Source organism: Spea bombifrons, chromosome 7 (assembly GCF_027358695.1).
Source record: "Spea bombifrons isolate aSpeBom1 chromosome 7, aSpeBom1.2.pri, whole genome shotgun sequence".
In the NCBI taxonomy this organism is placed as follows: domain Eukaryota; kingdom Metazoa; phylum Chordata; class Amphibia; order Anura; family Pelobatidae; genus Spea; species Spea bombifrons.
The window spans coordinates 28,368,149-28,391,892 of NC_071093.1; the positions used below are offsets into that span (position 1 = coordinate 28,368,149).

A 23,744-nucleotide genomic window follows, 5' to 3' on the forward strand; every position below is an offset into this window, starting at 1 on the left:
ATCATGTCTGCTCACTTAGAATATAAAAGACAAAGTGCACACTAATTACCAGCCAAAATGTATTTATTTACAAAAAATAAATAACTGGAACAAACAAAAGGATATTCACAAAAGGTATGACATCTATACAAAAGTCCATTATCTGAATCAATAATGAGAGTTTGGGAATATTTTAAGAACAATTTGGGAGTTTGGGAATATCTCAAGAACAATTCTTGTGTAATGTATTAAAATCAGTGTTATTGCCATAGCACCTAAAACTGTATACAGGAAATGTTCGCGCACGCCCCGAATTGCCAATAAAGCTTGGACGTTTAGAAACGCCACACAGACACTTCCCGCCCACAGACACTGCTGATACAAGAATGCGGTGAAGCCGATACGTCATTAAGCGGCGACCGCTTACTTCCTGTGCCGGTGTTTGCATATGTCAATGTCAGCTAGTGGGTTTTCACAGTAAGGTGCAGACAGACTCATTTTGTGCAATAATATGGGTACATCATTACTAGCATCACAGCTCAGGTAGGTTGGAACGCATGACGATAGATCTATATATATATATATATATATATATATATATATATATATATATATATATATATATATATATATATATAATATTGTGTAGTGTGTGAGAGGCATGTTTACTTAGTTACTGGATTCTTTATGATCGTGTGGCTAAAGGTTTAAATAATTCGCTTTCAAAATGGAAAGTGAATTTATGCAGAGTGACCGGGAGAAAATCATCCAGCTGCTAAAACTTTACCTCACCTTGTGTGGCTGGTGGAGTAGGTGAAGTTGAAGTTATGCATAAAAAGCTATTCTGTCAAAAAGTGCTCTTTTGTCCTAGCAGCCAGTGGCATGGTTCAATCTGGTCCAATCAGCAGAGACATTGATTTCACTTATTGCTCTTATTCTAACAATTATCAGAACAAGGATGAAAACTGATTGGTATCATTGTTTAAAAAAAGAATAAAAAAGTATTTATTTTAAGGGTTATGGTAAGACATGCTTCTTTCATTGCCTAGTCTTTTGGTAGTGGACAAAAAATCTTATCCCAATACATCGATCTTTAAGTCCACTGTTCTTAGAGAAGTGAAGATGGTGGCCTCCCTGAATGCCCTGAAGTCCCATTGAAGTTAATTTTAACCAGCTTGCTGCACGCAGAGGTGTGCTAATGGGTAGTGTACCACTTTATCACAGCTCATGTTTTACTTTGCTACATTACTTTTCGGATGCTAGCTGTTTATTATGGAACTTTTATTTCTGCAACAGCTGGGGAAAAGGCACGCTGAGGTGGGTATGGGGGAAACACTGCACCCAGGCTTCCCTGTAACAGAGCTGCTCAGCAGGGTCAGCAATATGCAAACATAAGATCAAGGTGAGAGAGGTTGTTTAATAGTGTACAGTGTTAGAGAGAGTTTGTGTGTGTATATATATATATATATATATATATATATATATGTATGTATGTATGTATGTATGTAAGGGCTGCAACAACTAATCGATAATGAAAATTGTTGCCAACAAATTTCGTTATCGATTATAAGATTACGTTTTTTTTAGAGAAAATACTCTGAAAAGTACCCCTCGTTTTATAATCTGACCTCAAATAGAGGTTGGATAATAACACTAAGATCCAGATCCCCCGCAGCGCTGCAGGGGACACAGGCGTCCGTGTGATGTGTGCAGACATCCTCCGCTGCTGTCCTTCACTTCCGCCGGGGCTTCTATGATGGAGCACCAGCGTGACGTGACCTTCCGGTGCTACACCATAGAAGCCCCGGTGGAAGTATCTGCCAGTGCAGTGGAGGTGGTCTGCGCGCATTGCACAATGTTCGCCGGCTGCCAGCGCCGCAGCGCTGAAGGGGACCCGTTTCTGGCAGCTGGTGGGGACTGGGTGATGCGCGCAGACATCCTCCGCTACTGCCGCCACTTCCACTGGTGCTTCTATGTTGGAGCACATGACCTTCCGGTGCTCAGTCATAGAAACTCCAGCGAAAGTGCCAGCCAGAAGGTTGTCCAGGGGCATCGCGCAGACGCTCACCAGCTGCCCCTACTAGACACCAAGGAGTCTGGAGCATGGGGGGTAAGTGTGGGGGGTGCATATCAAGGGCACAGTGGTATATAGGGGGTTATAAGGCATATTTGGGGGTCACAGTGGCAAATAGGGGTTATAAGGCATGTCAGGGGAATAAGGCATATCGGGGGGGGAAAGGGCCGAGTGACATGTGAGGAGGGCAGAGTAGCATATCTGGGGGTATGTGGCATACCTGGGAGGCAGTGTGGCAAGCCTGGGCTCAAATGTGCATAACTGATGGGCAGGTTGGGAAATAAAAAAAAAAAAAAATATGCATTTCTTGTTTTTAACATCCTGTTTGTTTATTAAATTATTTTAAATAAATGAAAGATTTACATTTATTTTGTGGCATCAACATTTATTTGACATGTTAACTTTTTTTAGTTACAATATCTTTGGAATCTATGGGCAATTTTGTGGTGCAGTAACATTATTGTAGCAAGGCAAGTGTAAAAATATACAGGATCTTCCTAAATACGAAATGTATTTAGGAATGCATATTCCTAAATGAATAAATATGTTAAGTGGGTTACACTATAAGATTCCGTTTTGATATTTAAAAAAATGTTTAGGCAGGTTCTAAGTGGTTAATACAATTTAATAAAGTCATAATACATGTATAATAGTTCATATGCTTTTAGGAAATCAAAATATTAAGGTGATTGGTTAATCGTTTAACGTTAAGTACAATAAATAACATTTGGGAAATATACAGTTAGTGTTTGTACACACAATCTTAACTTTTCAGCATCGTAAAAATTATTAAATATCGAACAAGCGATTAATATATTAGCAGCATAAGGAGGTATTTTCCTACTATCAATTTATTGTGGATATGTAAAAAGTTCAGAAAAGTTGTTTCAGTCCCATCTGTAATGATTGTTGACTGGTAATACGGAAGCAGTGCCATATATTGTTGTATATTTTGTTGATAAAGAATGTATTATTATTATTATTATTATTATCTTTTATTTATATAGCGCCAACAGTTTACACAGGACTTAATACAATACATAAATTAAAGGGGTATGACAAGACAAGAATTGACTAAGACAAACAGATACATTAGGTGGAGAGAGCCCTGCTCGCAAGCTTACAATCTTCTCTGAAGAAGTGGGTTTTGAGATGTTTCCTGAATGTTGGGAGGGTGAATGCTGAAGGTTTGGTGGAAGTAGATTCCAGAGATATGGGGCAGCCCGAGTGAAATCTTGTAGACGGGAAAAGGAAGAGGTGATGAGTGAGGAGGAGAGCCTTAGCCCATGGAAAGAACGTAGGGATCGAGTAGGAGAGTATTTGCTTATGAGGGCAGAGATGTATGGAGGAACAGTATTATGGATGGCCTTATATGTCAGTACCAGGATTTTAAATCTAATTCTAAAGGTAATAGGGATCCAGTGGAGGGTTTCACAGAGGGGGGAAGCAGAAGACGAGCCACGTGCAAGGAAGATAAGCCTAGCAGCGGCATTTAGGACAGACTGTAGAGAAGATAGTCGAGACAGTGGAATGGCAATCAGAAGAGTGTTGCAGTAGTCAAGACGGGAAATAAGTGAATGAACCAGAGTTTTTGTGGATTCTTGGGTGAGAAATGGGCGGATATGAGAGATGTTTTTTAGGCAGGATCTGGTGAGGGACTGAATGTAAAAGGATGAAGGAAAGGTTAGAGTCAAGGATGACCCCAAGGATCCCTTTAATACATAGAGTATTGGTATAATATATTAATATTATTATTGCTATGTCCTGCATGATGATATGATTGCTTGTCAGAGTGTAAGTAGCCCAGTTTGCTGTTTTTCTTGGGAAATTTCTAGCTGCCCCCACATTTGGGCTAGTATTTAATATTATTTAGAATATACCATATTGTCTCAATTGTAGGCTACACTCTTATAGTTTGGTGCCATTTTAAAGAACATTACATCTTTAAAAAGAAAAATACACTTTAGTAGAAGAGTAAAACTATTTTGTTAATCGCTTTCTCATTCACCTTTACTCATGCTCTCTGACTTTTTTTTTTTTTCTCCTCTCCAAATGTTTATAGGTAGTGTAATGTTTGTACAGTTCCTGTCCTTTTTGCTGCTAATACAGGAGCTCATCACCAGATTTTCCTTTTTTCTTGCGTTTTTCCTGGGGAACTAGAGACCTCTAACACGCACCGGTCGCCATCCTGAATATCTAAACCCCGGCTATAGGCCACATCCATAATTTAAAGATTATACCTTTTTATATAGCCAATGGCAGCGCTACTAATTTGAGGCTAGTCGTTATTAATGTATCATTTTTCTATGTATTCCATACCATGTTATCTTTAGTTAAATTGAATTAAAAGTTACTTTTTAAACACACAGAGTGGACACATCAGTACACTCGGGAAGTAATTTTCGTAATGTAAAAGCCATAATTATATAAAATAATTTTATTACCAAAAACACAAAGCAATACAGTATTCAGGCAGTGTACATAAATGCATTTACTGATTCTAAAGACTGTGTTGGTAACAGGCCCAATGTAGATTTCTTCTGACTATAAAAAAAAATGGAGATTAAAAATGACATCAGAGACATTACAACTAACATCAGAATTTCTTATTACAGGTTAAGGACTTTCAACAGATTGCAAGTAATTGTGAAGCATTTGGTGAGTATTATTCGCTCTCAAAGGTTACAGAAAGGTTTTAGATATATATCTATACTTTAAAGCTATTTGCCTCTAGGGTTGTTTTACTCAGCATTTACATCACTCATAGTAGTTGAAATTTGTTCTTAACAAATACTTAATTACTATTATGAATTACACATATTGTATACATATGTATACATGAATGCAGTCCTGATAAACCCATTGTGTATTTTAAATGAATGTCAGCTTTAATGAGTGAACGTTTCTGCTAAAGTCTGAGTCAGAAGGTACGTAATATCCATTTTTTTGTGTAACCACTAATTGCTTTGCTAAAAGCTGCTGCGCAATTGTGGCAAGACGCATCAACCCAACTCTTCCTCCGCGCATTGATTTCCCTGACGTTAAAATATCTTATGCTTGGGCTAGCACCGTTCTTTATGGCGGCACCCCTATGACAGCAAGAATTCTGTATGAATGAATGAAAGCTTGTAAAAACTGAAATAAGTTCCCTGAAATACCTCTGAAGAACATTTGTCTTTCTTGCAGTCCATGTCGAGTAATACAGCCTCAAATGCAGAAGTACTACTGGCAAAAAGTGGCTGTGCGGGAGTGATCACATTAAACAGACAAAAGGCCCTGAATGCTCTAAACCTCAATATGATTCGGCTCATTTATCCTCAGCTAAAGGTAAGCCGTATAGCACCAAGAAGAAGTGTGGAACCCCTAAAAAGAAGAGTAATGTCATTTTCCAGTTATTCCTATACTTCACAGAATGTCTTCAAACCACATTATACTTGGACCAAAAAAGTCCCTCTTTGTTAGCCACTGTTTAGTTTCTTCAGTTTGGAAAATTATCAAAGGGGGCTGACTTCTAATTCCCAGCAACTTGTACGTGCAGCTTTAGCATATTCATTATATGCTTATTGTGGAGAAGGAGGACCACCTCGTATATTTATTTGTAGCAGAGCCTGTTCATTATTTTTGCAAAGGTACTTTTGTCCATGCCAAATGTATCAGCATTCACAAGCAAGATTTCAATCAATGACCAGGTACCTAGAAGTTGTACTAACAAACTGATCAAAAGTACAAGGTTTCGGCTTTTTTATTCCATTTGAGTAACTTTCTGATATCAAATAACTTGCAAAAGAAAAAAAAGAAAGGGGGTTTAATTTAGATGTAGCTGATGCACAGGAGATAACTATCCTATGGAGTATTTTGTACTTTTTACATTTATCCTGCTTTCCAGAGAAGTGTTTTTTTTCCTATAGCGCCGACAATTTAAGTTTCTTACAATATATATATTTTCAAGGGGAATGACAAAACTAGAATTGAAAGACTAAGATAAACTGATACACGATACATATTCCCTGATATTTAGAGGGAATGGAGTAACGAAAAATGTAGGGTATGGAGAAGGAGGAGAGAGAGTGTTGGGTTGAATTAGTTGCAGATATGTTTGAGTTGTAGATTTCTCTAAAATGTTAATCTAAAGAAGTAAGTTTTGAGATTGAGAGTGAGTTCTTGTGCCGGCATGAGTGAAGCCTTGCAAGCTGGGAGAGGTGATGAACAAGATGGAAAGCCTTAGCCATCATGTTTACTCTGCATCACAATATTTAACTACATTATGCGTATCTGTTCTTTTTTTCTTGCGACTCTTATTTTTAAGTTTAATTGTGTTTTGTTTTAGCTTTGGGAGGAAGATCCTGACACGTTTCTAGTGATTATTAAAGGTGTTGGAGAAAAAGCATTTTGTGCTGGAGGTGATATAAGAGGTAAGGGCAAATGGCTGCATTCTTACTTGTGTTATTGCTGTATACCCATAAAAATGCATATTTTATGCATGCACTCTTACAAACATAAGGGGTTGTTTATATGAGCTGACTAGATACCCTTAATTCTCAGAGGATGGCATATGAAATGTGCCCTAATAATAAACATGGTGATAGCATTCTAGTGTCTGTTAGGTGCAAGGGGCAGCCTGGGCATGCTCATGGTTGTTCTTTGTCCTCAGCCATCGGTATTAAACATGTACTTTCATTAACCCCTTAACGACAATCCACGTACATGTACGGGGTTGCCGTACAACGGGTTAACGACAATGCCCGTACATGTACGGGCTGCCGTTAAATAGCTGCATCGCCGCGATCGCGGCGTTTTCGCCGCGATCGGCGGCTTTGCAGCATCCACGGAAGCCTCCCAAGTGAGGCTGACCGTGGATCCGGGGAGGGCAGCCCTTGGCAGCCCTCCCCGGAAGAAAAATGGCCGCCGCCGCACCGATCATTAAAGATCGCGGCGGCGCCCGGCTAAAACAGCTTAGGAAGCGATCTGAATCGCTTCCTAAGCATAAATGGTGTTACTGACATGCCTCGATATCGAGGCATGTCAGTAACACTACCCCCCTACCCCGATCACCTTGTGATTGCTCAGAAGAGCAACCACAAGTGCCATCCTGTAAATGACGTTGCCGTCATTCACAGGATGGCATCAACAATAGAAATGAGTTCATAGAGGGTCTATCCAGACCCTCTTGTGAACTCTCGAGCTCCTCCTGCAGGTTGAATGCAGGTACTGCATCCAACCATGCAAGGTCAATGGAGCCCAGCTCACTAATGAGTGATTAGTGTAAAAAAAAAAAAAAAAAAATTAATAAGCAAGTCCTAAAATTCTTTATCTTTACAAAAATTCCAGCATGGAAAGAGTTAAAATATTGGCATTACAAATGCCCATAGGGTGTCTCGTATTAAAAAATGCATGAGTGGATGGGATAAATTGAATTGGCCGGGTTCAAAGGTGTCCCAAATATGGGACATGGGGGCAGTAGGATCAGATGTCTAAATGGCCAAAAAATACACACCTCACAAAGGCGGCCTTTTGCCTCCCAAATAACCCAACAAACCCATGCATGTGGGGTATCACTGCGCTCAGGAGATGTTACTGAACACATATTGGGGTGTTGTTTGACAGGGACATATACCAGGAGCGATAAATTTATACCTGAAGTACAACGTGTGTGAAAAAAATACAAAAAAATTTACTACCATAAAGTTTCACAAAGGCTGGTGGTAAAATTAGTGCATGGAAAGGGTTAAATTACCAGCATGTGAAATACCTTGGGGTGTCTAGTTTTTAAAAATATATGACTTGATGGGGTAAATTGCATTGGCCGGCTTCAAAGATACCCGAAATGGCACATGTGGGGGAGGATTAACAGATTTGGAAAAAAAGGTTTTGAAATAGCAAAACGCTACCTGTACTTATTGCCCCATAACGTGCAGAAAAAAGCAAAAAAAACATAAAAACATTGGGTATTTCTAAACTCAGGACAAATAGTAGAATCTATTTAGCAGGTTTTTTCATTCGTTTTTGCAGATGAGTAAAAGTTTTTTGTTTAAAAAGTGAGAAAAAGTAATTTTTTAACAAAAAATCCCCATATTTTATCATTTTTTTTTATAGTAAATTAGATGATATGATAAAATTAATGGTATCTAAAGAAAGCCCTGTTTGTCCTGAAAAAAACAATATATAATATGTGTGGGAGCACGAAATGAGAAAGAAGAAAATCACAGCTAAACAGGAACACCGAAAAATGTTAAAATAGCCATTGTCCCACAATATACTACGAGTAATAACCCCTATTGTCCTTAAGGGGTTAAACATAGTCGTTGCATGATTGTTTACAATTATATTACAATAATTCTTTACAAAGTCTGCTTCTTCCGAATTCTATCAAATAAATATGAATTGCATAACACCATGTAATTTATCGGTAACTTATCATCTGACAAATCCATTACTGAAATGAACTTAAAGTTGTTAGTGGATCCTGCCCAAATCCACTTCAGTAACAGGGTTAAAATGTGTTCATTGTAATCATGTCTAAACAAATATACCGTATTTGCTCGATTATAAGACAAGGCTTTTTTCAGAGAAAATGCTCTGAAAAATAAACCTCGTCTTATAATCGCGGTTGTCTTATAATCAGACCTCAAATAGAGGTCTGACTGTGAGACTAAGATCCAGAACCCCCGTAGTGCTGCTGGGGACCTGGATCCTACTGTGTGGTACCCCCCTAAACTTACCGGTGCTTCTGACTCCCGGGTGTGTTGTCTGGGCAGCAGGTAGATGTCTACGCGATTCGCGTAGGCAACTTCCGCTGCAGCCGGAAGGAGGTTAGCAGCGGGGGTTGGGATATATTCAGTAATCTATCTATATTCACTTATCTTTTATGTAGGGATAATGGGGACGTGTTTTCCCTGGCTCTGCATAAATCAAACTGGTAAAATAACCCTCAACCCCCCTAATAACAGGGAAGCTCAAGGGTTCATAATGCATCTTTAAGCCAAATATAAAACCCAAGTTTAGGTTACACAGAGTTACGTATGGACTCCAGTTACCGTGATATAGTCACAGGGGAAGTTAGGAAACATTACATTAAACTTTAAATTAAATTACATTAATTTTTTTTCCTTCATACAATAACTTTGAACATATCCCAGTTGTTCATTTTATGTATTTCTAATATGTTTAGGTATATAAATGAAGCGTAATATTTTGGCTTAATATTCTTTGCGCAGTCCAATGCTACAATCTTATCAAGTTAGTGTGTTATTTTTATTTTTTTCTTCCTTTTTCTACTCAGCGGTTACAGAAGCTGGTAGGACCGGAGATCGTCTTGCTCAAGACTTTTTCAGAGAAGAATACATTCTAAACAATGCAATTGGTAATTTAATGTAATAAGTATGGGGGGGGGTTCAGTGATCGGACCTGGTCTAAATTATTCTACTTGATTTGTATAATCAATTCAACCAGGGTTATGTCATATCTCACAGCAGAATATTTTAACCCTTAAAAATGATCCTTTCAAGGCAAAGATTCGTAGCATCCAAGTCAACAGGTTAGAGAACATATATTGTAACCTAATTTGGTAGAGCCATGAACAACTAGTTATGGTTGTGCTAGGTTTAATTACCACATCCCTCTACGTTGCATAGGTGTACCTCAACCCCATTCATTTTACAACCAGATATGTAGATTTCTTGGACTTACCTACAAGCAGCACCTACCTGCATGAGAGGCACATACATTAATTCTTTAACATAGAAAATGTATTCTGCGCAAAGGTATAGTCATAGAGGCAAAATGTGGTGCAACCTGTGGTAGATCAGATTCAGTGTGCTGAGAAACAATTATTTTTCAAGGTCCATTATTTAAATGGGAAAAAATTCCATATCAGAGAGGCTGTTTAGGGAATTTAGCTCCGCTGAGGCTGGCTAAACAATTACAAGACTTATCGCTACCCTTCCTTCAGAGAAATGTATTAATTTCATTTTTTAATAGGGTCTTTTAGATTTTAAAGATGTTTAATTTTTTTTGCCTGTCCTCGCTTGATATCTGTAGAAGAGCTATTTAGTTGCCACCACATCTTCATTAGTTTATATGACCTTTTGTTTTTTCGAATTATTTATATACATTTCAGCATAGATAGACGCATTGTAATTTGTGGCTCCAGAAGATTTGCATCCAGACATGAAAGACCTACATTTTTAGGACTATATAATCTGTTAAGGGGCCACTCCAGGCACCATATGCAATTGAATGCATATGGAAGCTAAGTGTTACCTGACCTGACATTTTTTGTGTATTTTCTAAAAAGAAGCAGCATTGTAAAAATAAACAAACATGCATTTTTTTTATTTAAAGGATTTTGCACTATTGTCCCATTTAAACCCATCCAGGATATAATTTCCCCATATTCATTTGCCCCTCGCCCCACTCCCTTCTATTTGCTGTGATATAATTAGTGCCAGTCAGTGTATTCTGGTCTTTTGAGAAAATAGAGAGGTATTTTTTCTGAAATATACAAAAATAGGGGACAATGTTTCTGCTATGCCTTGTTGACCACTATCTTTTCTTCTGCTTCAAAAACATAATGTGTTTTTTTGTGCAAAGTCGTCTCGCCGTTTTTTTCTGTATCCATGGTATGTGTCGCCAGTCCAGTGCACCACAACAATACAATTCTCATATCGGTAACACACAACTACCGTATTTTCCGGCGTATAAGACAACTTTTTAACCCGTGAAAATCTTCTCAAAAGTCGGGGGTCGTCTTATATGCCGGGTACTGAAACTTACCGAGCCGGACTGGAGAATCACGAATCTCTAGGGTCTTCAGGGCCGCGCCGGGGTAGGTGCAAGATCGTGATCTCCCCAACTAGCCCTGATCAGCGGACGCCCGATGAGCAGGGCTGGTTGGGGAGATCACGACCTCCCTCTAACTAGCCCAACATTAAGGAGCTCGAGGTCTGGCACTTCTGACCTCGGCTTCCGTGCTCCCTAATCAGTACGCGCCGGCTATTGATACCGAGCGCGGGGATGACGTCATGTCCCGACGCTCGCCATCAATTGCCGGCGCGTAGTGATGAGGGAGCAGTAAAGCAGAGGTCTGAAATGACAGACCTCACGCTCCCACAACTCGATGGAAGATAGAAGATGAGAAAGGTAAGAGATGGGGAGAAAGGGGAGTGCAGTGTATGTGTATATATGTTGGTGTGAGATGGTCAGTGTATGTGTATGGTCAGGTGTGTGTAAGAGCAGTGTAGGTATTTGTGTGTAAGCTGGTGTGTGTGTATATATATATATATATATATGTGTGTGTGTGTAAAGGCAGGGGTGTGTGGTGAGGGTAGTGTATAAATGTGTATGTATGGACAGGCGTATGTTAGTATGTGTATGTGTATATATATATATAATGTGTGTGTGTGTGTGTAAGGACAGTGTATGTATGTATATGTCTGTATAGGCAGTGTATGTGTATATGTGTGTTTGTAAGCTGGTGTGTACGTGTATATGTGTGTAAAGGAAGGGGTGTGTGAGGGCAGTGTATGTCTATACATTGTGTGGACAGGCATATGTTAGGGAGAGCTGACCCACCCAATCCAAGCAGGCTTTGTATACAACAACCAGCCAATCACCGGTAAGGTATATCGCTTGCCGTGATTGGCTGGTTGTTGTATACTGGGTAGAGGGGTAGTCTTATATGGCGAGTATAGCCCAAACTCTGTATTTTAACTGGAAAAGTTGGGGGTCGTCTTATACGCCCAGTCGTCTTATACGCTGGAAAATACGGTACATTTATTAGCTCCTTTCAGGTTAGCAATATGTCTTATCAACCTTATAATTAACTTATGTCTTAGGTACCTTGAAGAAACCCTATGTGGCATTAATTGATGGCATTACAATGGGAGGGGTAAGTAGAGCACATTTTCAATTAATGCAATCCTTAATTTTCATAAAGACATCATTGAAAATGCTATTCTTCATTCTTCATGTAGTAACACTGTAACTCCACTACTTTGGCAGAGTGCAGCCTGTGTGCTCCCAGTGTGGTATGAAAAACATCATAACCTATTATGAGTTTAATTTTCAGAAGAATTACTTATGTCTAGGGCTGCAACTAACGATTATTTTAATAATCGATTAATCGGCCGATTATTTTTTCGATTAATCGATTAATCGGATAAAAAAAACAATATGCAAATTTTTCGTTTATTTAAAAGAATTTTGCATTGTGCCCCCACCCCTTTGCACTGTGCCCCCACCCTCACTCTGCCCTGCATCCCCACCCCCACTCTGCCCTGCACCCAGTCTCACAGCCTGCCCTGCACCCAGTCTCACAGCCTGCCCTGCATCCCCACTCTGCCCTGCACCCAGTCTCACACCCTGCCCTGCACCCAGTCTCACACCCTGCCCTGCCCTGCACCCAGTCTCACAGCCTGCCCTGCACCCAGTCTCACAGCCTGCCCTGCACCCAGTCTCACAGCCTGCCCTGCATCCCCACTCTGCTCTGCACCCAGTCTCACACCCTGCCCTGCCCCCCCACCCCCACTCTACTCTGCACCCAGTCTCACACCCTGCCCTGCATCCCAACCCCCACTCTGCTCTGCACCCAGTCTGCCACCCTGCCCTCCCACCCCCACTCTGACCTGCATCCAGTCTCCTGGCCCCACTCTGCCCTGCACTCACATCCTGCCCTGCATCCCCTGCCCCCCCACCCCCTGTGCCGCGGACCCCCCACTGTGCAGCGCACCCCCCCCCCACTGTGCAGCGCACCCCCCCCCACTGTGCAGCGCACCCCCCCACTCACTGTGCAGCGCACCCCCCCACTCACTGTGCAGCGCACCCCCCCACTCACTCTGCCGCGCACCCACACACACACTCTGCCGCGCACACACACACACACACACACACACACACACACACACACACACACACACACACTCTGCCGCGCACCCAGTCTCGCACATAAACATTCGCACAGACAATAGACATAAAGAGTACTTACCTCCGCTACGAACTTGTTCCACTTCCAACTTGATAGTAGACGCGCGTCACATCCGTCGTCACGTAGCTTGAAGAAGGCGGAGACTGCAGAGCGTGGAGCAGAAGCGGGGAACGCTGGCGGAGGTAAGTAAAAGGAGCCTAGTGCTCCAACGACGAATCGATCACTCGATTAATCGATAACGGAAATCGTTATCGATGATTTCCGTTATCGATTATTATCGATTTTATCGATTCGTTGTTTCAGCTCTACTTATGTCTCAATGGGAATACTATTATCACAGTTGCAAAACATATAACTATAGAGGTGCACTCGATTTAAATAAAGTAGAAAAGAAACCAATTATGCCCCAATAAAAAAAGTACTTTATATTATCACAGTTGCTCCCATAACAACAAAGCTGTAGGAACACTGTTAAGTCTCTGGGTACTGAATATGTTTTCTTTGTCACAAGTCACTGCTGCAAGTACACAGACTTGTTATATAGGAGTTGGCCAACTGTTTGCAGATCTAAAATGAGGAGGTTATGCTACTGTTGACTGCTGTGTGGTGTTAGCTTTGTCTTCTTTACAGTTGCATTTTTTTTTTTTTTTTTTAGTACGTTCACTAGCTTACCTTACATCACACTTGTACTCTTTTATACTTCATAAAGTACAACATAGGCGCGTGTGCGTTAAATGAAGATGTTTTGCGGTTTAATCACATTTTAGGAGCTTATAAAGGTTTCTCTTATTAAATTTTGTGTTGTCAATTTTAGTGTTATTGTTTAACTGTCCCACTTTCGGAATGACTCAATGGAATCTGCTCTATAAATAAAAGCGATGTCAACAGAATCCTGGTTGTTGTGGTTACATGACAAGAGCTGCCTGTACGAATGATGTGGCTTGTGACGCTACAAATGAATTGCCCAATCAGGCTACAGAGAACACGTTTTTGTTACATATACATTACATATATGAGATTACAGTGCCTTTGAGTGGTATGACTTGGTCACAAACCATTAAAAATGCCCTGTCTCTGTAATGGTTTCATTGCTAGTCACCAGCAGATGGAGCATGGTCCCCTCAATCCCTGCTTTATCATTCAGCACCACCATCTTGCTGTTAAAATATGAAAGTAGGAGCATTCTCCTTGTACAGAAGTATTTCAGAGGCTACAAACAAATTCCTTGACAACCAGTGTTTTAATGGATATTCATCTTTCCCTCTCCTTGTAATAGTGCTGTAGAATCTGCTGGTACTCTATACCTAAAATGTAATACTTTTGACCCTCAGAGCAGAGGGCAAATGTAACCGCAAATAAACTCTGTTTGCTTAGGTGACAATAAGACTTTGGGACTTTGGACAACCCTTGGCAAAGGCAGATGCACACAGCTGTCTGTCTTTCACTTAACATTGTGTTAAGTTGTCATTTGGAACAGGGAGTAAACTGTTAAGTTGCCTGTTCCCTCTGAATGCAATATTCTCCAAGCACTTCTAAAACAATGTGGAAGAAAATATGAGAATGACCAGTTCTCCTGTTTTTATATGCTAACAAATAACTGCTTTGATTTTATTTAAGGGTGCTGTTCCATCTAGGAAAATCTCAGATAAGTTTTGCATCATCTAGAGAGAAGTTCAAGAAACCTGTCAGTTTGTTTGTCGTCTTCATGCTCACTGCCACTTGACTGTTTTAACTGTGTTTTAGTTTATTGAAATACTACAGTTGCCCAGAGACAGCAGTCTGACCGTTTACAGCCACTCTTATCTGCCATTTCATGCTCATGCATGATAGCCAGTAATAAGGAGTGAGTGATGTGTGATAGGTATGATTGAGTGAGGAGTTTGGTGTGATGGGAGTAATGTGTGTGATAGGTGTGAAGCAGGGGCGTATCTAGAGTATTTGGCACCTGGGGCGGATGCTGTATGTGGCACTGTTACAGAGTCAGACCACAATTCCTAGTAAAACAAGAACTCCTTTTATTTACAAACACACAGAACTTATATATAACCTCAAAGCAATGTGCACCGAACCCAACCCCCAATCCCATCAGCCATATCCCATCACAAATCCCATCAGTATACAGGGGATGTATAAAGTGAGGAGATTCAGGAATACAATGGGTTCCCCCCACCTGTGTTATCCCCCCACCTGTGTTATCCCCCCTGTAGTGCGGTTGCCGTCTGGGCAGACAGGGCTGTGCTGGCTGATTAAGAGCTCAGCCAGGTTACCTGACTGTTCCTTTGAAAGGCTGGAGCTGCAGCCACATTCAGTCTCTGGGCTGGTTACACAATAAAACGTCTTATAAAATATTCCCGGGTCACGGTATCACAAACCGGCCACAAAAGTGCTCCACCACCCGGCTAAACTTCATATGAACATATGAGGCAGCTAGCCTGGCCCTGTCACAGGCACCCCACCACACATTCACACACACTTTAAAACTGCATAGCTTCTATCGTTATATACTGAGGCAGACATTGACGGTGGTACAGCATAACACCTGTCACTATATACTGAGACACCCACTGACGGTGGTACAGCATAACACCTGTCACTATATACTGAGACACGCACTGACGGTGGTACAGCATAACACCTGTCACTATATACTGAGACACGCACTGATGGTGGTACAGCATAACACCTGTCACTATATACTGAGGCACGCACTGACGGTGGTACAGCATAATCCCTATAATTATAAATTGAGCCAGACATTAACAATAATGCAGCATAACCCCTATCGCTATATACAAAAAGCCAAACATTCAAACGGAAAATGACCCCCCACTTTGACACACCAAAATTGGACAAAAAAAATCAATAACAATATTAAAATGTTATAGATATATATGATTGCTAACAGCAATCACACTCCTATCATGCCCACGGTCTAGCATGTACTGGCTGCCTGGGCATGATAGGAGTGTGATTGCTGTTAGCAGTCATATATTAATATTAATATATATATATATTAATATTGTTGAATTTCTCTGTCCAATTTTGGTGTTTTACTTACTTTTAATAAAAGTGTGGTTACCACACCAAAATTGGACAAAAAAATAAATATTTTTTATATATATATATATATATATATATATATATATATATATATATATAATTGCTAACAGCAATCACACTCCTATCATGCCCAGGCAGCCAGCACATGCTGGAACCTGGGCATGATAGGAGTGTGATTACAGCCTCCTATCATGCCCAGGCAGCCAGCACATGCTGGAACCTGGGCATGATAGGAGTGTGATTACAGCCTCCCTATGCCATGCTATCACACACTCATTCACAAACATTCATTCACTCTCTCATTCACTGTCACTTTTCCCGCTATATCTCTTTTTCCTCCTCCTCCTCCTCCTCCTCCTCCTCCTCCTCTTCGTTCATCCTCTTGGCTCTTCATCTGTGTCCTTCTGGTGCAGTGAGCATGGAAGGGGTTGGGCGTGGCTTCAGTGTTGTGTGCTGGGATATGACATCAAATCCCCACCCACAGCATCAGTTGCTGCGCACGTTGCAAGGGAGCGGGATCGGACTGCTGCGTTAACAGACCTCCCGCTCCCTTGATTGTCTTTAAGCCGGTTAGAGGGAGATCCTTGATCTCCCCAACCAAGCCTGCTCCTCTAGCGGCAGACATTACTGTGCATCTCTGCCGTCGTGGTGGCACCCCCTGATGAGTGGCACCCCCTGATGAGTGGCGCCCGGGGCGGACCGCCACTCCTCGCTAGGTACGCTACTGGTGTGAGGTGTTTGGGTTTTTTTTTTTAATAGTTGTGATGGGAGTCATAGGTGTGAGGGAGTGAGGTGTTTTGTGAGAGGAAGTAAAGCAGAAGGTAACACTCCTTCTGTGGTATCAGAAATTGGCAGCCAGAGCACTGCAGACAGACAGGATTAATAGGCCTAGCCAAAATAGTTTAACAAAAAAACCAGAAAATTATTATTTAAGATGTGTACCAGAGTAATACATAATATAAGAAACTAGAAAATTTGGGAAAAAAACATCTGTGTGGAACGACAGTCTTTGCGGGAATACTTGCATAAAAGGGATTATCTTCTAGGGCTGAGTTGACCTGCAGTGAATTATTACTTGCGGTTGTTTTGAAATCTCACATCCGTTTGGACCAGAATATGTAGTTAACAAGCTTAGTGCTGCATTAACACCTTTTCAGGGAGTGACATGTGAGATTCTGTGAGTTTCTTTTAATTGACTTTGGAAAATGTTAAGACACTAGCCAAATGGTGAATATATCAAGTAGAGAGGCATGGCTACTGTGAGGAGTTTATTCAGCTAGATGAACCATCTTAACAAAGGCTAGCCACAACATGTTTTACCTTCGGTAAGGCGTGAGCTGATCCTGCATGATGTATGGTAAAGTTTTAGAATCATTCTTACTAATTTAACTATACATTAAATACACTCCTGGGATTTCTACTACTTAGAGCTTTGATCATTTATATACAACAGTATTTTTGCACCCTTAAGTACCACTTAAGTGGGTTTTATTTTATGTATTTGTTTTAGCAAATATCCACAACAACATTATACTTATCTATTATTGAATCCCAATAATTAGTTAAATATCTCTTTAAGTACCCTGTTTAGCGCACATGTCACTGCTTGAGAAAAACTGATGTAGAGTGTTGATTTCTTGACCATAACATACCCTGACATGGATTAGGAATGAAGTAATAGTGTTTAGTAAACTTGTTATGTGTTATTTATGGATGATTCTTTCATATTAAACATAAAGATATGGTCCCATTTTGAGATATTTGTACATTGTTAAAAGAATCCTAATTCAGCAACGCATGTTTAGCGGCTAAAGTTGATACATTTCTTAAAAGTAATTCACCCAGGGATGTGTGTTGCTTTAAATATCACCGGCTTGGCTTTTAGATTAGTTATTTTCCTGCTTCAAGAATTACTGGAGTTTCAGGTTCTTCACCATCTGGCATGGGGTAATGTTTACTGGAACAATCAGTTACTTGTCAGCAAGCATCTGTCAAGATTTAAACACTGTAATTCTGTAGGAAAAATAATCAGATCAATCACATGGTACACAAAGGTCAGACATAGCCAATAACATTAGGAGTCAAAATGGAGGAGGAAGAAGAAGCAAATCAGAAAAACTGAATTTAAAGTACACGTGGGCCAACCAACAAGATGGTCCAAAAGGCCAATGCAACCTAATAATTCTAAGGTTGCAGGTGAGGTCAGCCAACACAGTAGCCCAAATGTGCAGCGTGTAGAATCTGAATCCATACTTTCACATCTTGGATTGAATATTATAAACTCAGAGATGACCTAAAGTGTGAAGGCATCCTCTGCAGGCCACCCCCGGGCCCTCCAACCCCCAGCATCACCACTAGAGTCCCATTGTCCCCTCATTCACGGTACCACACCTCTTTTTCTCCCTCATGTAGTTCAGTTATAGGTTAAATAAGGAACACATGGAAACACAGTATTGCAGGTATTTATTAACTGAATAAGACATATAAACCCTTTATGTGCTGCTATAGAGTAAATAAATAAGACATAGAAACCTCATTGTAATGTATAGAGCAACTGAATAATACACAAACCCAGCCTTGCAGGTATAGATCAACAGAAAAATCACATGCAAACATTGAAGGTGTGCATGGCACGTCATTGCGTTAAATAAGCTTAGAAAGCGATCTAAGATGGCTTTCTTTGCTTAAACTATGTTGCTGTAATCCCTCGTTGTAAGAATTAGTGCATGGAAAGTGTTAAAATACCAGCATTTGAAATACCCTGGAGTGTCTAGTTTAAAAAAATATATGGTTTTATGGGGTAAATTGAATTTACTGGCTTCAAAGATGTACCAAATAGGACATGGGAACAAGATGACCAGATTTGAATTTTGTTTTTAAAATGGTGAATTGCCCTATGACGTGCAAAAAACACAGAAAAACTTGTTATGCCTAAACTAAGGACAAATATTGGAATCTTTAGTAGTTTTTTCCTTTAGCTTTAATTTTTTTTTTTTTTTTTTAATTTCCACCGTATTTCATTTTTTTTTCTCATAGTAAATTAGGTTTACTTGAGAGGCCACAGTCTAAAACTATAGAGTCATAGGTTTAGGTGGTAGATAAATGGAACAGCCTCCCATCAGAAGTTGTAGAAGCTAATACAATGAATGAATTCAACGATTAAGGTCTTAGTCTCGATCTGCTGTAAAATTCTATGTTTCTATGTTTAGCTAATAGCACTATGAGATATTAGGGATTGCAGAAAGCCTACTACTTGTTTCCAATTACTTGCTTATTTGTTAAGCAATCGTGTATATGGGGAGAGTGCACCACTCTGTATAAAAGAATATATATTTTTTTATAGAATAAATGTTATTTATTTGAGAACACGCTGGACGGTTTTTGCTGCTATTTAACATTTGTAAATGCATTGTTTTTCAGGCTTTTTATCAATATATTAGCACATTCTGAGATCATAAAAAAAGAAATAAAATGCAGCTACGTTTTTTCCACTCCAGGCAAAGAGTCTGTCGCTTTATTACATAACCAAACATATTACAGTGTGCAGGGCATTAGTGCAGGATCAAAAATTAATGAGAACGAGCTCCTAGGAAGGCACAGACAGGGATTTCCATCTGCCAGTTCTTAATGTTCACTCAGTTTAACTCTTCAGGACCTGGAAACTTTACAGCATATGGATTGTACAAACAATGTCTTTGCAAAAAATTATCAATGTTGTACGTCATATGCAAGTAATTTAGCGTCGCCTTCCGAAGTTATCTGATATAAAACAGCAACGCAGGTCATTGTTTAAACCACTCGGACTATATAATGCTTAGTAACTTTCAGGAGAGCAAGAGAAACCAGCCAATGGAGCAGACAATAAAGATGTACCTGATACATGTCCAGCAAGGTGACTATATTGAGAAAAGGTCTGGAACTGGTGCAGGGTCCTGTTTTCTCACTGTTTTAGGCTAGTGTAGTCCTATTATAATCCCAAAAAATAAAGTATATTTCCAGATGATCAAGGTCTATGACACATCATTTTTTCAGCAAATCCCAGTTTCTCTTCATTTAAGGTATTATTATTATTCTTTATTTCTAAAGCGCCGACTGTACAAGGTGAAAAGGTTAAAGATAATGACAGGTACAAAACAACAATTGACATACAGATACAAGAGGAATGAGGGGCCCTGTTCCCGCAGGAACTTACAATCTAGGTGGATAAGGGGTAAGAAACAGGAGGTGAGGACTGCATGGTAGTGAATTACGTTAATGTGGGGCGAGATAAGGGGTGTAAGGGTTGGTGCTGTGCAAGAGAAGTCCTGTAGACAGGCGTGGGAGGAGGTGATAAGTGAAGATGCAAGGAACAGGTCAGTGTTGGATCTTAGAGGGCGGACTGTAGTATATTTGCTGATGAGGAAGGATAGGTAGGGGGAGCAGTGATAGTGAGAGCTTTGTAGGATAGAGTGAGTAATTTTAATTTAATTCTGCTATGGATGGGGAGCCAGTGGAGGGACTCGCAGAGAGGTGCGGCAGATGCAGAGCGTCGGGTGAGATAGATAAGTCTGGCAGAGGCATTGAGGACAGACTGAAGGGGGAATAGTCGGGAGAGAGGGAGGCCAGTAAGTAGTCTAGAAAGGAGATTACAAGGGAGTGGATTGGTTATTTAGCGGTGCTAATGGACGAATTTTGGAAATGTTGCGCAGTTGGTTGTGGCAGGATTTAGGGAGTGATTTGATGTGAGGGATAAAAGATAAGTTTGAATCAAGTCAGTGCGAGGCAGCGGACTTGTGGTGAAGGAGAGATAGTGGTACCGTCAACAGTGATATAAAGGTCAGAAGGGGGAATAGAGTTAGAGGGAGGGATTAGAAGGAGCTCGGTCTTAGACATATTTATTTTGAGGTGGTAAGAGGCCATCCAGGAAGAGATGGCAGATAGGCAGCTGCTGATCTGAGAGAGGACAGATGCAGAGAGATTGGGGGTGGAGAGATAGATTTGTGTGTCGTCTGCATAGAGGTGGTATTTGAAGCCAAAGCTGTCGATAAGTTTTCCAAGTGAGGAAGTGTAGATGGAGAATAGTAGAGGACCCAGGACAGAACCCTGAGGCACTCCAACAGTGTTTCAGCCGCACCCATTGCAAACAGGTGTATAAAATCAAGTGCATAGACAAATATTGTAGAATAGGTCATGCTGAACATATTATGTCATACGAAGCCACCTTCGCCACAAGTCAGTGTGTGAAATGTCTGCCCTACTAGATCTGCCTTGGTCCGCCATGAGTACCATTAATGTGAAGTCGATACGTCTAGGAGTAACAACGGCTCAGCCACAAAGAGGTAGATCACGCACGCTCCTGAGCCGGACTGCCAAGTGCTGAAGCAGTTATAGGGTAAATTGCCTATCCTCAGAACAGAGTGGAACCGGAGGCAACTTTAATATTCTGCTATATTCAACGTATGTCCATGGTGTTCATCTTGTCTGTAGTGATATATTAAGTCTTTATTCATAGTAATGCAACCCATGGCAGGCAAATAGTTTGAAAGAACAACCATCGTCCGTTCAGGCACACTAATTACATTGGTTGGAGATATGATCTCCACTGCAATATTCAGCAGTTAAGCACATAGGTGAGCATTCCTGGGAACCCCCCAGTTTATTAAATGGACGATGCACAAGCACCTCTACGCATTTTCTCCTTTGTAACGTTCATTAATGGTAAACTGAAAGAAAATTTCTATTTTAACGATCCAAAAAATATTTAAGTGTTAAACACATTCAGTGCCAGAGTTACACACTGCTCTCACCTCTTCTCTCTGTGCAAGGGTTAATGGTGCTCATTAGAAAATGCTATAACCATATGCAGTCTGGGGTATTGAAACAAACTATCATTGTAATCTTTTAGAGGATGAAATTCCTCTTTTTAATTTAGTTGTGGCTTAATGCAACTGGTTAATCTGTGACTTGTGCCAATAATGATTATTAGTGATTTTTGGCACATTCTGGAGCGGTTTGCACACATCTGTTGGATTTGTGTCACTGTAACTGGCATATGTTTGACAACATTTAAAAATTTTACATAAGAGCTAAAACAAGTGTAAATGTGTAACGGTAGTCACCGTGTTATAAATATCCCTGATGTGGTCTGTCCCTCCAGTATTTTACAATGTAACACACCATTCTTAGTCTTTCATAGATTTTTTTTTACCTTGTGTCTAACATATAACCAAATCTATCTTCTGTGCATTCATCCATGTAGTATGTATACAGTACTGAGGAAACATTTTAGGCCGGTGTGAAAAAATGTTGTAAAGTAAGATTTTTTTTAAAAAATAGACATGCTAATAGTGTGTACTTATCTTTCAACAAAATGCAAAGTGAGTGAATGGAAGAAAAGTCTAAATCAAATCCAGGGCTGGCCGAAGACTTAACGCCGCCTGGGGTGAAGTTTAAAATGCCGCCCCCCCCCCGCCGACACCGGGGGGGGGGCGGGGGCATTTTAAACTTCGCCGACGCCATTATCTACCCCCCCGGTACTTACCTTTAAACAGTCCTACGGCGAGTCTCCCTGCTCTGCCACGGTGCCGGCTTGTAATGCTGAGCGCCGGAAATTCACGTCACTTCCGGCGCTCTGCATTACAAGGCGGCACCGAGACTGAACAGGGAGACTCGCCGCAGAGGAGAGAGAGGGGCGCCGAGCGGGTAAGCGAAAACCACTCGGTGCCCCTCTCTCTCTCTCCTCCGCTTCAAAAAAAAACAAAAAAAAAAAAACGCTTGGGGCGGCAAAGTGCCGCCCCTTCTAAAGTGCCGCCTGGGGCAATTGCCCCAGTCGGCTCCATTGTAGGGCCGGCCCTGATCAAATCTATAATTGGTGTCGCCACCCTTTGCCTTCAAAACAGCATTAATACTTCTAGGTACACTTATACACAGTATTTTAAAGAACTCGGTGGGTAGGTTGTTCCAGACATCAACATCTTGGTATAAATAACAGTTCTTTTGTGGATTTAGGCAGCCTCAGTTGCCTAAATCTGTTCATAAATTTCTGTTCATGTAATTCCAGACAGACTTGATGATGCTGAGATTAGGTCTCTGTGGCGGCCATACCATCCCTTCCAGGACTCCAGGGTATTCTATGTTCCTCCTCTGCTGCCAAGAAGCGTATGTGCGTTTGACAGGGTACATGTACTGTCTCTGAACATACCATCGAGTTTCGTACCCTGGTAGCAGTGGTGGGTTGCAACAATGAGGCTCTCATGGCAGCATTCTCTCATGGGCTATCCGATAACATCCAGGATGAGATTGCTGCCCGGGACCTTCCTGGTAACTTGGAAGAGCTGATCTCTTTCTGCATCCTAATCGATTACAGACTCACAGAAAGGTCTTCCCATAAGGAGCTCTTGTGTAGGCCTTCTATACGTTTGGCACCCACCTTTTTGTCCCCACCTATGCCTCCCACGCCTTCTATTCTCGGGTCCTCAGGCAGTGTGGAGCCCATGCAGCTTGGGTTTACTAGTCTATCGGTTGAGGAGAGGCCCTTGCAGAGCAGGGAGGGCCTATGCCTTAGGTAAATACAACCTATGATGAACAACAGCACCTGACATATTGCACTGTCATGGTTTATTCAACAAAAATAAAGCCAAAATGGAGAAGCCATGTGTGAAAAGCTAATTACACCCTTACTGCTTCCATATTGAATAGTTGTTCTATAACTTGTGTGGGTACATGTGGAAT

General features: G+C 40.9%; 1 protein-coding gene across 1 annotated transcript in view; it reads left to right on the forward strand.

Moving 5' to 3' along the window:
- Positions 1–394: 394 nt before the first annotated feature.
- The window catches only part of HIBCH (3-hydroxyisobutyryl-CoA hydrolase), a 59,758-nt gene continuing 36,408 nt past the window's right edge, over positions 395–23,744 (forward strand). The window contains exons 1-6 of the mRNA XM_053471859.1: positions 395–522; positions 4,669–4,711; positions 5,240–5,380; positions 6,381–6,465; positions 9,333–9,413; positions 11,887–11,939. Of these exons, the coding sequence (XP_053327834.1) occupies positions 491–522; positions 4,669–4,711; positions 5,240–5,380; positions 6,381–6,465; positions 9,333–9,413; positions 11,887–11,939 (435 nt within the window). The 5' untranslated portion in view covers positions 395–490. The remainder of the gene's footprint in view (positions 523–4,668; positions 4,712–5,239; positions 5,381–6,380; positions 6,466–9,332; positions 9,414–11,886; positions 11,940–23,744) is intronic.